The 13,278-nt window shown below is 40.5% G+C and overlaps 1 protein-coding gene across 1 annotated transcript in view; it reads right to left on the minus strand.

Annotated features, from left to right (window-relative positions):
* Positions 1-13,278, minus strand: part of TRIO (trio Rho guanine nucleotide exchange factor) — a 248,568-nt gene that overhangs the window by 111,832 nt on the left and 123,458 nt on the right. Inside the window, exons 12-15 of the mRNA XM_082288588.1 lie at positions 12,599-12,768; positions 11,507-11,681; positions 4,563-4,758; positions 3,800-3,966 (exon numbers count right to left, since the gene is read on the minus strand). Of these exons, the coding sequence (XP_082144714.1) occupies positions 3,800-3,966; positions 4,563-4,758; positions 11,507-11,681; positions 12,599-12,768 (708 nt within the window). The remainder of the gene's footprint in view (positions 1-3,799; positions 3,967-4,562; positions 4,759-11,506; positions 11,682-12,598; positions 12,769-13,278) is intronic.

A 13,278-nucleotide genomic window follows, 5' to 3' on the forward strand; every position in this document is an offset into this window, starting at 1 on the left:
TGGAAATGAAACAGAACTTGGGTCACTTGGGACACTTGAAAGGGTCTGTAGCTAAGTTCTTGATTTAGGATTAGTTTGTTGGACCTATTTTTGACTGTAACTAAACATGATCACAAGACAACCTGCTTCAGTCTGCTGTCCTAGCTATGTTTTCATATCCATATGGCACTACACAGAGTGCCAGCATACCCTTCCTGAGTAGTATTTTGGGATAATCAGAGCTCAAGCACCAAGTTGAAAGATCTCCTAGTGAAAACATAAAGCAGCTCCAGGTACTCTTGAGGGCAGAAGTATCTGTACACCATTGTACATATATGTATACATAGTTATATATGCAAGAACATACACCATGATCAGAAGAGCAGACAATATTGCACTGAAAAGGCTTAATGAGCATACTGAAAGCAATTGGATTGGTTTTGGAGGTTGGTAGGGATTTTGACCTTAAGCAGAGTAAAGCACTGATTCCACAAAGCGAGTATGTGGGAGTGATTGCAGCAATAAGTAATTCAACAGCTGTATTTTAGGTGATTAATAAAAAAGGTCTGTCTGCCAAACAGACAACTGGAGTTTTGGATGAGACAGACATTCTCATAAATATTTCTCTGCCTCCACCTACTCATATGTCCCTGCCCTCTAAAAAAGTGGTCACACTTCCCTTTCCATGTTGTTTTCCCCACATACAGCTGTCCCTTTTTATTTCAGTCAGCATTCTCTTCCCCCTGTCTTCCCTGGTTTTTCTACGCTGTAATTTTCTATCTGGTTTCTCCCTTTCTGTACCTATTACTCATCAAGTTGACAAGTAAATTCTTTGAAGGTTTTCTTTAAACCTCCGTTTGTCTTCCAGCTCTTCTGCTTCCTCCTATGCCACTTCAATGCCACTGGTACCATAGTTAAGGAAGAAGCAATACTGAATGTTTTTGTCTACTTTCTGCGCTTATTTGATCAAAATTCACTAAGCACCAAGTTTCACTTCCTAGTACTGAAGAGAATCTTTGCAAGTATTTGTCTAAATTCCTGGAGTGTTCCAGTCTAACCTCTTCACATTACTACAAGCTACATATTTTTATGTATTTTATATAAACATATTTGTGTGTGTGTGTATGTGTGTGTGTGTGTGTGTGAAAATACAACAGCAGTAACGTAGCTGTGGCAGGAAAAATTTAAATGGAAGTACTGTTTGAATTCTTGCTATGGAGACAGTATCCCATCTACATAATAAATACGCTTACACACAGCTCATCAACAATAAATCTAACAGAAAGATCACAGTAATTGAACAGGAAAACCATGTGTTCACTGCTTCAGGCAGCAAAACAGACTGAAGAGGAGGTTTACCACTTCATTTCACTCTCAGGTAAAGTACCTCCTGTGACCTGATGACTGATAAACTTTTTTCCAGTGCAGAAGAGACAGGAGAAGATCATGCTTCCTGACACTTAATAAAAATTAAAATAAATCAGATATGGTTTTCTAAAAAGGCAACTGAAATCACAAAACTAGGAGTTACTAGCCTCAAAGCATTTAAGGTCTCAAAAGAAATCCTATGAGACAATATACTAACATTCAGTTTGAGTTCCACTCAATTTTTAGGCCTCAGGCTGGGCAAGTATTGCAGGTGAATCTGTATAGTAAAATCTGGAAAAGTAATACACAAACCTTCTGTCAGCTACATGTTCATGTACATTTGTTTGAAAATTCACACCTATTGTGGCATTTAATTCAACATAAAATCCCACTTGATAGAGGTGTGTTCTAGGAATATAAAACAGAATATGCTTTTTCTTCCAAATCCCAGTCTACCAAGAAAAGACAGCTGGCTAGGTTAGTGTACTACCTATACCTTTATTATAAGATAAACTTTTCCAGTACTTTCTTAAGAATCTAAATTTGAGCTTCAGTTTCAGTCAGGGCTAGCAGTGCTTCAAAAAAGTTAGAAATTTCTTATAGAATGATCTACAAATCACATACGAAGTGCAACAGCGATATTCCCCTAAAATCCATGATGTTCATCATATGCCTGTTTCTGCCAACATATAGAACATTTGTTCCAAACACAGGTTTTAAACATGTGTGTCCTTCTTGTCACGTTTAACTTGCATACAAACAAAGCTAGTGGACCAAGGCCCTCACTTTATTGGGGGAGCATGCAATATAAGTAACTATTTAAATAGTGTCTCTTTGAAATATTACCAAAGTTCTATATTCTGTTTTTTACTGAATACTATTTCAGTATCATGGAAATTAACCTTTAGTTTTTTTTACTAACCCATCCCAGCCAAACCCACTGATGTACCATAAAGGGATGAGAGTGCCTCAGCTGGCATTCACATTACTCCTTTTAATTTCTTCCTTCCTTTGCAGATGTGCACTCTTTTCCTTTACCCTCAAGAAAACATGCAACCGAGTACAGAAACTATCCTGATGTGCAATCATTTTATCTCAACCATTGCTCGTGTGAAAGGAGGAATTTGTAATTTGCACTTACCAAGATGAGTAAGTGCTAAGGCAGATACAGCACAGTTCAGTAGAATACACAAAGGCTTGAAACAGAACATCAGGTATTTGACTGATGCCTATATTGCACTGACAGCAGACAACTATCAGTTTTTTGCATTCCTTTAATTCAAGACCACACAGAAACTTTGCATCTGCTGCTGCAGAGCAACCAACCACTGCTTGAAAATACTTTGGGAACCTTCTATTCACCTCTCCTAGTCTAGCTGGATCCCTTTCATACTACTCTGCAATTTGGGAGTTGTCATTCAGTCTCACTATGGGCCACAGTAATACAACAGACTATGGCAAACTTCTGTGATGCTGCCAAGTGTGAGCAAGATCAAAAACTCTTACCATTTCTAGTGTCTTGTTTCTTTTTTAAACTTTCACCTACTTCAGTGGCTTTGCCCACATCCCAAATTCACCAAAGCTTTAGGTGTTTATCAGATAAAGATCTCAAAACTTGCCACTTTTTTGGCAGGAGAAGCAAAACTTTGTTTCTCTTTTCAAGGAAAATAAACTATGTTGATATTATGTTATCATTATTTGTAGATGTTTCAAACAATAGACCAAGAAGTATTAGGTCAGTGTGCAGGAACTATGACTGAGCATTGTTATTCATCCCCATACAGATGGTAAAAGCACAAGTTTAACATTAGTTCAAATCACTCTACACTTCAAATATTTGACTGGTATCTACAGAATATCAGAATAGTTTGGGTTGGAAAGAACCTCTACAACCATCAAGTCCAACAGTTTACCCAGCATTACCAAGTCCACCACTAAAGCACGTGTCTCAGTGTCACATCTACGTGTCTTTTAAATATCTTCAGGGATGGTGCCTCCCTCAGTCCTGTTGCAGTGCTTGATAATCCCTTCAGTGAAGAAATTTTTCCTAATATCTAATCTAAACTTCCTCTAGCACAACTTGAGGACTTTTCTTCTTGTCCTATCACTTGCTACCTGGGTAAAGAATCCCACCCCCACTTTGATACGACCTCCTGTCAGGCAGTTTCAGAGAGTGATAAGGTCCCCCCCGAGATTCCTTTATTCCAGACTAAACATCCCCAGCTCCCTCAGCTGCTCCTCACAGGACCTGTGCTCTAGATCCACACAGCAAGATCGACCGGTGATGCGAGTTAAAAAAATGCACTTAATATTAACAGAGGATGAAGTTTCCCAGGTGATCAAAGTCATCCCCTGCTCCCAACGAAAGACTCTGTGCAGCAGGAGGTCATATCCCGCGTGTGTTTTTGGGAGCAGAGCTCCCCAAGGGAGCCAGGAGGCGGTGGGGCCGTACCTGCTTGACCTCTGCCTGCAGGTGGCGCAGCTGCACGCACTGCTCCAGGTGCTTGCGGTGCTGCTCCGCCGCCACGTCCAGCTCCTGCTGCTTCTCGTGCAGGAACTCCAGCAGGTCCTGCACGCGAGTGGCCATGTCCACGTCTCTGTCGCAGAGCAGCTCCACACCTGCAGTCGGGACAGCCCCTTATGAATGACTCGCAAAGCTTCCCAAGACAAACAGCTCATTTCCACTGTTTTACACTTGATTTTTCTAGTTGCTTCTCCAAGTTAAACCTAAGCCTTGGAGCATTTGCCTATGGAAGTATAGAGGTTTGCACTCTTAGAAAGGGAAATGTGATTTTTTTAAAGTCTGATACTTACCCTACCTGACCATATACAGTGAAAAAGATCAATTGAAGGGGCATAAGGAACAAAAAAGGAAGACATTACTTGGAAGCTGAAAATCTTTGTTTGACTGCATTGATGCGATTACCTACAAAACTAATGCTTCCTTATTTACTCTAATTTTACTGACTTCCTGAGTGAAATCCCTTTCTATAAAAACTAAACACCTTCAGGTGTTGCCAACTCTGACAAAATCATGTGCCATAGTACCAGTATGTTCTCACAGACACAATCGAATGATTTGAGTTTAAAGGAGTCCACACGTCTCCAGCTTGCAGTTAACCAGCATCTCTGTTATTTTCACACATCCCATGGAGAGACAACTGGATAATTCTTACAAAGTCACTGCCCAGAATAGCACGAAGGAGCCATCTTACCAGATGCCTGCACTTCATTGACATACTGCAGCAGATCCTGCCCTTGGTGGATGACATCAAAGGTCAAGTTATTCATGGTCAGGGCTTTGTCTGCATGATGCTGGAGCCTCTGTTCTGCTATTGTAAGATCTTCAGTGTCAAAGTCATTCATCTGCTGAGAGAGCTCATCATTCCAAGACTCAAGGTCTGAAATTATCTGGGGAAAAAAGGAAGGAGACAATGTTCAATTACCCATTAGACAACAGAAAACAGTTTACTTCCAGTGTTGCACTGATGATGGAGATAGGGAATTCAAGTTGCTCACTGCTGATTGACTTCACTGATCAAATTTGACATGGTTCAGACACAGGCTGTCTTATCATTTATTTTAAATTTTGGCAAACAATCCAAAATAACCTCTTTGAAAACTGCTACAGTTCTTCAACCAGTGCTTGCAACACTCTGGGTACCCCTGCCTAATTTAAGGTACTCCATCAACACATTACTTGTGAAACAGATGAAGTCAACATGTTTTTATCTCCACTTTTAAAGAAAAATGTGGATCTGGAACATCTTTTTAATTCTTCAAACTGCACCACGTAATAATTCACACATCAAGAGCCAGCGTAGCTTACATTTGTGCCAATCTTGACCCTTTTACAAGAAAGCCAGCTCTACCCTTCTGTGAGCAGGAAGCATCAGGCCACACGCACCTTTGACTTCTGCCAGACAACTGAGAAGCACACTTACCACAAAAGGCTGGGTACTCAGTGAATGCAGCAAAACCAAACAGCATACTTTATTACAACAGTACTGCAATGCCAAAACTAAATTTGCTTGCTGATATCTTTCAGCTACACTTCAGTTTTACATTTTAATTCTGGATTTTATTCTTTGCTGTAGGATGTCCAAAGAAGGGTAGCCAAAAAAGTTTTGGGGCCTTTTAACACATGTATCACAACGATAAGTTCTCCTTGTCTGTCCACACAAATTTATTTTCCAAATCATATTGCAAAGCCTGTCTAAAAATGTAAAATTCTCCTTTTAATTAGGATACAAAACAGGTTTTAAGGCTAACAGATAGTGCTTACAACCCCCATTATCAAAGTGGGTTGAGTTCATATGGCATGGATTTGATGCATCAGTTACTTCAAAAAAGTATGTCTAATACACTTATCCCTCGAGCCAATAACCAATTTTTTCCCAGAATTCTTAGCACAGTTTTGGCACCAACTACTGCAGTTCATTGGGAAAGCAAACATAGATATCAAGAACCAAGTATGGCTTAGTTCCAGTGTTATACAATTTCAGGAGTAGGACAAATTCATGTGAATGGTGCTAAATGACAGGAAAGTACCTATTTATGCATCAAGATACAACAAAAAGACTAAACGGGCATTAGCAATCAAGTATCCAAGTCCATAAATATTTAACCAAAGTCATTTGTTGTCAGCAAAAGAAAGATGCCACTGCCCCTTTTTTCAAGTGGCTGTAATAGCTCCAAAGTTAGTGAGACAGTTAAACGATCAGACATTCCAGGAAAAGAGGCCTTCTAGAAAAAAAGCAGAATGGGGGAGATAGCAAAGTTAAATCATCTGTATAAGGCTTCTGTAGTTTGCTACAATCTCTCATGAAGGTTTTTTTCCATTCTGCTCACATGATGCCATAAAAAAAAATGGACACATCAAGCAATTAGTATTAACATTGTGGCACCAGTGAGTTCCTTCCTGTTTTAAAGGTGTTCTGCAAAAAATTTTACTTGATTCACTATATCTTCAAGTTTTGAACTATGTCATGATGGGAGATATTGAACAATTTGTAGCTATTTGCAATCCCTAAACCTGCTCAGCTCCCTCTGCTGAAGTGAAAACAGGCAGTCAGGGCTAACACTGAAAACAGAAAAGCTGATGGCTAAAGTATTCAGGAAGATGGACAGGACAAAGCTTTTAGCCACTGCTTGAAGCTCCTTTCATCTTCCATGTGCTCTAAACATCACACAATCTATTTAGGCATTATGAGTGAGTGGTTTTCCCTCTACCTCCCACAAAATCCTTAACAAGTTCCCTTCGTTTCCTTTTTACTTGGTCCATGCCCAACATGTCTTACCACCTCCCTCTGCTATTCATGTCCTTTTAAGTGACGTGAAATTTTAAAGAAACTTCCTGACAATCCAGCCAGAGAAATTGCTTACTTTCAGCTCTTGTGCATCTCAGATCTGCTCTTCCCAGTTTCTCTCTGAAACTCTGTTCACTTATTATTAAAAGCAGTGGAGGTCATCTAATGTTTGTTTCTTCATAACATTCAAAAGTTACCCTGAAGAAATAACTGTAGCTGGACTTTGTCAAACAGAAATCCGAGCATTAAAGAAGGTTGCAAAACTCCACCATCAAAACACCATCTTTCCCCATCTTTCTAAACACCAGTATACAAAGGATTAAGATTTAACATGGCACATTTGCGACACTGTTTTACAAGCAAAGCCAGTCCATCTCCCTTCAGAACAGATGCCAAAACCTTCTCTCTTGTACTATTAAGTGAGAATAAAGTAAAAAACACAGTAAGCTCACAATACGACACTTCTGTGGCAAAGTGTCAGTATTGTAATAATGGAATAGACTGTAGTCACTAGCTCCTAAGATTCACTTTACTTGATAGGAAAAACAACTAGTTTCAAGAGGTCAAAACTGTGTGTAGCCTCAGCCAAGAGGGTTCAGTGATAGTGCCTCCAAAGAACAGCCACGAACAGCCAGTAAGAATTATAGCTTTTCCTATACTCTCTCATACAACCCCATGCTTAAGATCATGGCACACACATTGTTTAAAGCAGCTTGAAACACTCTGAGCAAGACCAATACATTGCCTTTTCCCTTCAAAAGATCAGGATGCCCACAATTCAAATAAATAATGGCAGCACGTTTCCACACTGATTCAAAAGGTAAGTAGTCAATGACAATCACAGCGAAGTTTCCTAACAGGGGCAGTAATCCTCATATTTTTTCAGCAGTAATTAGGTGGTGCAAGGTGGTCTATTTCAGCCATTGCACCCACTGCAAATCTGAGGGCAGAGTTAATGTAAAAATAGCATTCACTAAGCCCTCTCTGCCCACACTCTTCAGTGCTTCCCCTAAAGTTCTGCTTTACAGACAATACTTTTAGAGCAAGCAGGCTTGCTTGCAAAGTTTTGTCAAGACAATCAGCATTAAACAAACAGAACAAATGACTAATAGACATCTAAAGTAACAACAACAAATTCATACTGCTCTCAGGAAATGGACATTCCAGCATAAACACAGGCTAACAATTTACCATAGCATGTGTTCAAGAAGTTCTGAGTGCAGATCCTGAGCTGCTTGACATCCCTACATTCTATTAAATGTAAAGGTAACACTGACAGGAAACAAGACAGGGTGTAATACAGAAGGGATGCAGACTCTTTCATACTGAGTGGGGAAGAAATAAAGAACTGCAGGTCTCTCCTCAGAAGTGTTTAACTACCATTTGTGGTACCGAGTGATCACCAAGACCTGGAAAATATTATGTGCTGGGGAGAAAAAAAAAAGGGAAAATGGGAAAGGGAGAAGAGTTAGGTTTCTGTGATATCCCAGCATTTTGCATCCTTGTCTTTTCAGCAGTGTGATTTAACAGGCATCTTGTAAGTATGGTCCAAAAATAGAATTGAGATAAAGCTGTGAGCTGAAAAGTGTGTGGTATGCTGTGTGTAGAGCCCTGGCACGGGCCTCAAGGCATGTAAGTTACAGACAGGCAAAAATGCACAGCCACAGATGAGACAAACACATTTCGGACTGCGTACTTTGCCATCAGCATTACCATCCCACTGGCTGGGTTCACACACACACACCTTCCTCATGCTACTAATCACACTAGCAAGGGACTCTTCACCTACATTATTTTGCTCATTATTTCCTTTAGTTAATACAGGCATTTACAAAGGAGTCCCTCAAATAGCTCACAAACAATGGCACTAAAAATCATGCTGAAGATAGAGAAGGTCAAGTTTATGTGCCAAGAGCAAGGGGCAAAACAGACACTACTGCAGTTATATCAATTTCAGAAGAGCAGGAGTATCTGAAAAGTTGTAGAATAAAAGAAACAAAGTATTTCATCAGCAAATAATAAGGGAAGAATGAGGAGAAGAAGGGAATTAACGCTGCCAGCAAATCTCACCACTGTCCCCAGAAGCACAGCTGCATGGTATGATCCTGCAGTGCCAGGGGAGCCCTTTGTCCCATTTTAACCTGTGTAATTTTGCAAGCAGTAAGAGAAGCTAGAAACACTACTTGCCTTCGAGAAAAGCTGTCCTCACAGGATGCTCCCCTGAATGAACTGCCTCTACAGCCAAGTCTTAATTGACTGGACCAGTCACACAAAATCCTGGAGGAAGGAGAAGGTCAAAACAAGGTCTGCAAATTCCTAGCTGGCATCTGGCTCCTCCTCATTATCAAGTTACTTCAGCTGAGCTTCTGCTTTCAAACAACTGACCTGGAACTAGTCCCCACATTTTCTTCCTGGAAGTTTCCGAACAGATGTCTGCCTTCAGGGAGAGGGAAAAGAGATGCGTGCTTTGCTGAGGAAGCAGAGAAGGCATGGTACAGAGACAGCAAAACAATCAACATTTTGCTGAAGTCACTCTGCAGCCAGGGCCATTTTCTTTTCTGAAGGACTCTCCATCAATCTAAAATAAGCATTATTTTTATTTCCAAGCCATAGAGACAAATTATACCAACTCTTTCAACAAGGCAACTTTGCTGTATGTTGTATGTGGCAAAATGCAAAGTATGCAAAGTGTCAGGTTTAGAAAAAGCAAGACCTGTCAAGTGTGTGCAGCTTTGGGCACTACAATATATAAAAGACATTAATCTACTAGAGAGAATCCAAAGGAGGGACATAAAGAGGATGAATAGTTTGGAGGGGAAACCGTATGAAGAGCAGCTGAGGTCACTTAGTCTGTTCAGCCTGGAGGAGACTGAGGGGAGACCTCATTGCAGTTACAACTTCCTCACAAGGGGAAGTGGAAGGGCAGGTACCAACATCTTCACTCTTGTGACCAGTGACTGGACTCAAGGAAACAATATCAAGCAGAGCTAGGGGAGGTTTAGGTTGGATACTAGAAATGGTTCTTCTCCCAGAGGGTGGTTGGGCACTGGAACAGGCTCCCAGGGAAGTGGTCACAGCACCAAGCCAGACTGAGTTCAAGAAGCATTTGGACAACACTCTGAGGCACGTGGTGTGACTCTTGGGATGTCCTGTGCAGGGTCAGGAGTTGGATTTGATGATCCTCATGGGTCCCTTCCAACTCAGTATATTCTATTCTATGATTCTATGAAGTTAGGGTTTGCAGCTTTCTGATGCAAAATCCTATGGGCAGCACCACTTAATAGTACCAGAAGTACTCCTACCTATATAGATGCTGTGCTGCACTGAAGGACTAGAACACATCTGCAAAGCAGGGCTCCTGCAACCAGCCTTTTGCTATTGTAGAATCCTGGCTTATGTAACCTACAGCACAGAGCAATCAACTTAATCGTGAATGTCACTCAAACCTTTATCCTAATTCTTCCATTAATTTTCTTGGTATGCATTGCCCCACACAGCTGCCAGTCCCACAAAAAAAGTGCTCTGAGAACATCTCACAGACATCGAGCACTGTTGATCACTCCTGCAAAGGTTGTAGGCATATGTGAGACAGCTACTCTCACATAGCCAAAGGAGAAAACTCTTTACAGATCACTGTGAACTGCAAAATTGAAAAAAAACCCTTCTTGGTCTTCCTTTACACCAGAGTTGTTGTTACTGTAAAGCACACACTCTCACTTCCTCTACGGGTAAGGATCAAGAAACTGTGTCTGTCTATTCCTGCACTGCACCTAACAACGTGCTTAGCTAAACCAGACTTCAGCCATGACATCAAATCCTGATTTTCAGAAAGGTGAAAAAAACCCCAAACCAAAACACTAAAAACCCAAGATGCTATCGCTAAAAACCTGTGAAGCTTTCTGCCGACTGCCTCTCTACCTCACATTCATAACCAACAGTTGCAGCTTTTACCACATACAAGCCAAAGGGTAAAATTATCACTCTAACTCCTGGTTTTGAGAATCTCAAGAGTCATGTAAGTCCTTATATACTCAAACGGAACCATTTACCAATGGATAACCCTGAACCTTATGAGGCACCAACTTGTTTCAGTCACTGTGTACAGCACTAGTAGTTTTACAAAGTCACAGGAACTTAGCTGAAGCTTTGTAATGCAACTCTGCTAACCTAAGCTCCCTGTGGAGCTTCACATCTGTTTGTATATATGTTCCTGCACACACACACAAACTTTTCAACTGATAAGCTACAACTCTCCTTCACAGTTAGGACAGGCTCAAGAATTCTTGAAGTTTTGCAGGGGTGCAGCATTACAACTGCTATTGAATTGTTTTCAGAGGTGGAAAAGAATTTATTTTAAAAAAACGACAGCCCATAGAACATTCCCAATGATTAAGACAGAATTCCAGATACCACTTGCAGCTGCCAACTGAAAAAAAAAAATACTGCTGATTTGGAAAAGAAAAAGAAGAGGGGTGTTTTTACAAAACACCAGTTTAGAGGGTTTGTACAAAACCAGCTTGCAAGTCTTACTCATATTAACTGCAGGCATACTAGTTATATCAAGGCAGTTTGATATTCAAACTAAACTTACCAGATGAAGCAACTGATGCATCATGATTTTACCACACATTTGCTTAAAGATGCACCGAGAGCCAACCAAAAAGCTCAGCTCTGCTGAGCACTGAGGTCTTCTGACACTTTCACATACAGGACAGAAGCCTTAGTTCAGGTAAGAATTAAGTCTATTGGTCATTTGAGCCACATGCCAGTGCAACTCCACAATCTCAGCATAAACATTCCCACACAAGAGGAGAAGTGTGTGCAGTGTAAGTCTGAAAGCAAACACTCACATCTATTGCATCTCTTTCAAATATGCGGAGCTGCAGAAACAGCTCGAGTTTGATCTTGCGTTCTTGAAAAAGCTCCTCCATCTGAGACTGGGCCTCATCCAGCTGCTGCAGGACTGTCTCTATGTGGTTGATCGAGCTGTTATGGGGGGTCTTGTTACTAGAAATGGCAGAATCCCTATTCAAAGCAGAGAGAGGGAAGGGGGAAGAAAAAAGAGTATTATTGAAAAAAAACCTCCATACAATCTGGACGCTATACATGACCACAAGACGTAAGCCTGCTTCAGATAAGGTTGGTGCAAGCCACATTGCATGAAAGCTAAGTTTGTACATCCTTGTAAATAAAAAGCCAAATTGTGTTCTAGTACTTAAAAAAAACATTAAGAAATTAATTACTTTCATTTTTTTTCCCAATTCAGCATGTTAGGAAGGATTTTTCTGTTTACAGGAAGGATAAAATTTGAAAACCAGAGACAAACGCTTCCACTGTGAAAAGGAAGTAGCATATGATAACTATTTACTTTACTGAATCTTCCTGGCAAGGAAAGAAAATCAAAATTAGCTAATTTTAAAAAATGACTTAATCTTTTACCTGAGTATAAAACCTGAAAATTCAGACATGTTAATCTCCTGCAGCAAACAAGACATGTACCAGAGCAGCTGGGAACCAAATTTATTTATTCAGATAATTATTGAATGAAATGGACACAAACTTGGCTTTTACTACAGTGAAGTTACTCATCAGTCTGCAAAACAAATTCAAGTGTCTCTTTATAAAACGGCTGCTGCTCAGAACTCAAAATGCTGTGGAGCCCTGCACGTCAGACTACAAAAACACCTAATTGCTTCTATCAAAAAGGTAGCTTATGTCAACAAAACCTCCTTCTTGTGGCAGCAGTGTTTAGAAGCTGAGCTTCCTGTAAATAGAGGTTTAGAGACCATCAGTACAGCATGAAAGATCACTGTAGTCCTAATATTTACAAGTTTTATTTATAGATCATATCTTGTACTCATGATCTCTACCCTCAAAATAGATAGAGCCTCACAGAACATCAGCAGAACAACAGGAGAGATTTAAATAAAAATCTGTTTTACCTTAGTTGCTGTATGAGATCTTCGCCTTCTTTTATGACATTGACTGTAACCTGCAGAGTGGTCTGTTGCTGTTGACCAAAACGTTTAATCAGGTCTTGGACAGCCTCCACAGACTCAGCATAGACATCATCAAGCAGTTCTTTCTGTAGCTCTTCAAGCCACGTCCACAGCTAAAGGAGAGGGGGAAAAGCAAGAAACATAAGCCCAAGGATCAGGCAGTCAGCTATTCTGAATCAATCTCCCTGGACAAGAGAAAACAGACTGAGGTGGCAGGGAAAAAGAGGATTTGTTTTTCTTCATAGAAAAATCCCATCCTCATATTAATGAAAACAAGCCTTTGTTTCAAAAAAGGTTTTTGCTTCTTGGAAATACCAGGAAAGCTTTATCCGTGTTGCTAAGTCACCCTTTCTTCCCCATTTTCCTTCTAGAGAACTGAGCGTATCCGACTGAGCAGCACAGAGTTCATAGTGAGAAACCCATCTGCAGCTCTGCGCGAGAGTCCCTGGGAGAGAAATGCTATGGTAACACTCTCCGAGAGAAGGGAGGAAGGAAGGAAGGAAGGAAGGGAGATGTATTGTAGCCACCATCAAATTTGCACTGCCAGGCTGACACTGCACACAGACAACATAACACTTTTCAGTGGCCTTCAAAAAAAGGAAAAAGAAAGGGAATTTCAGAAA

Source organism: Coloeus monedula (assembly GCF_965178545.1).
Source record: "Coloeus monedula genome assembly, chromosome: 1".
In the NCBI taxonomy this organism is placed as follows: domain Eukaryota; kingdom Metazoa; phylum Chordata; class Aves; order Passeriformes; family Corvidae; genus Coloeus; species Coloeus monedula.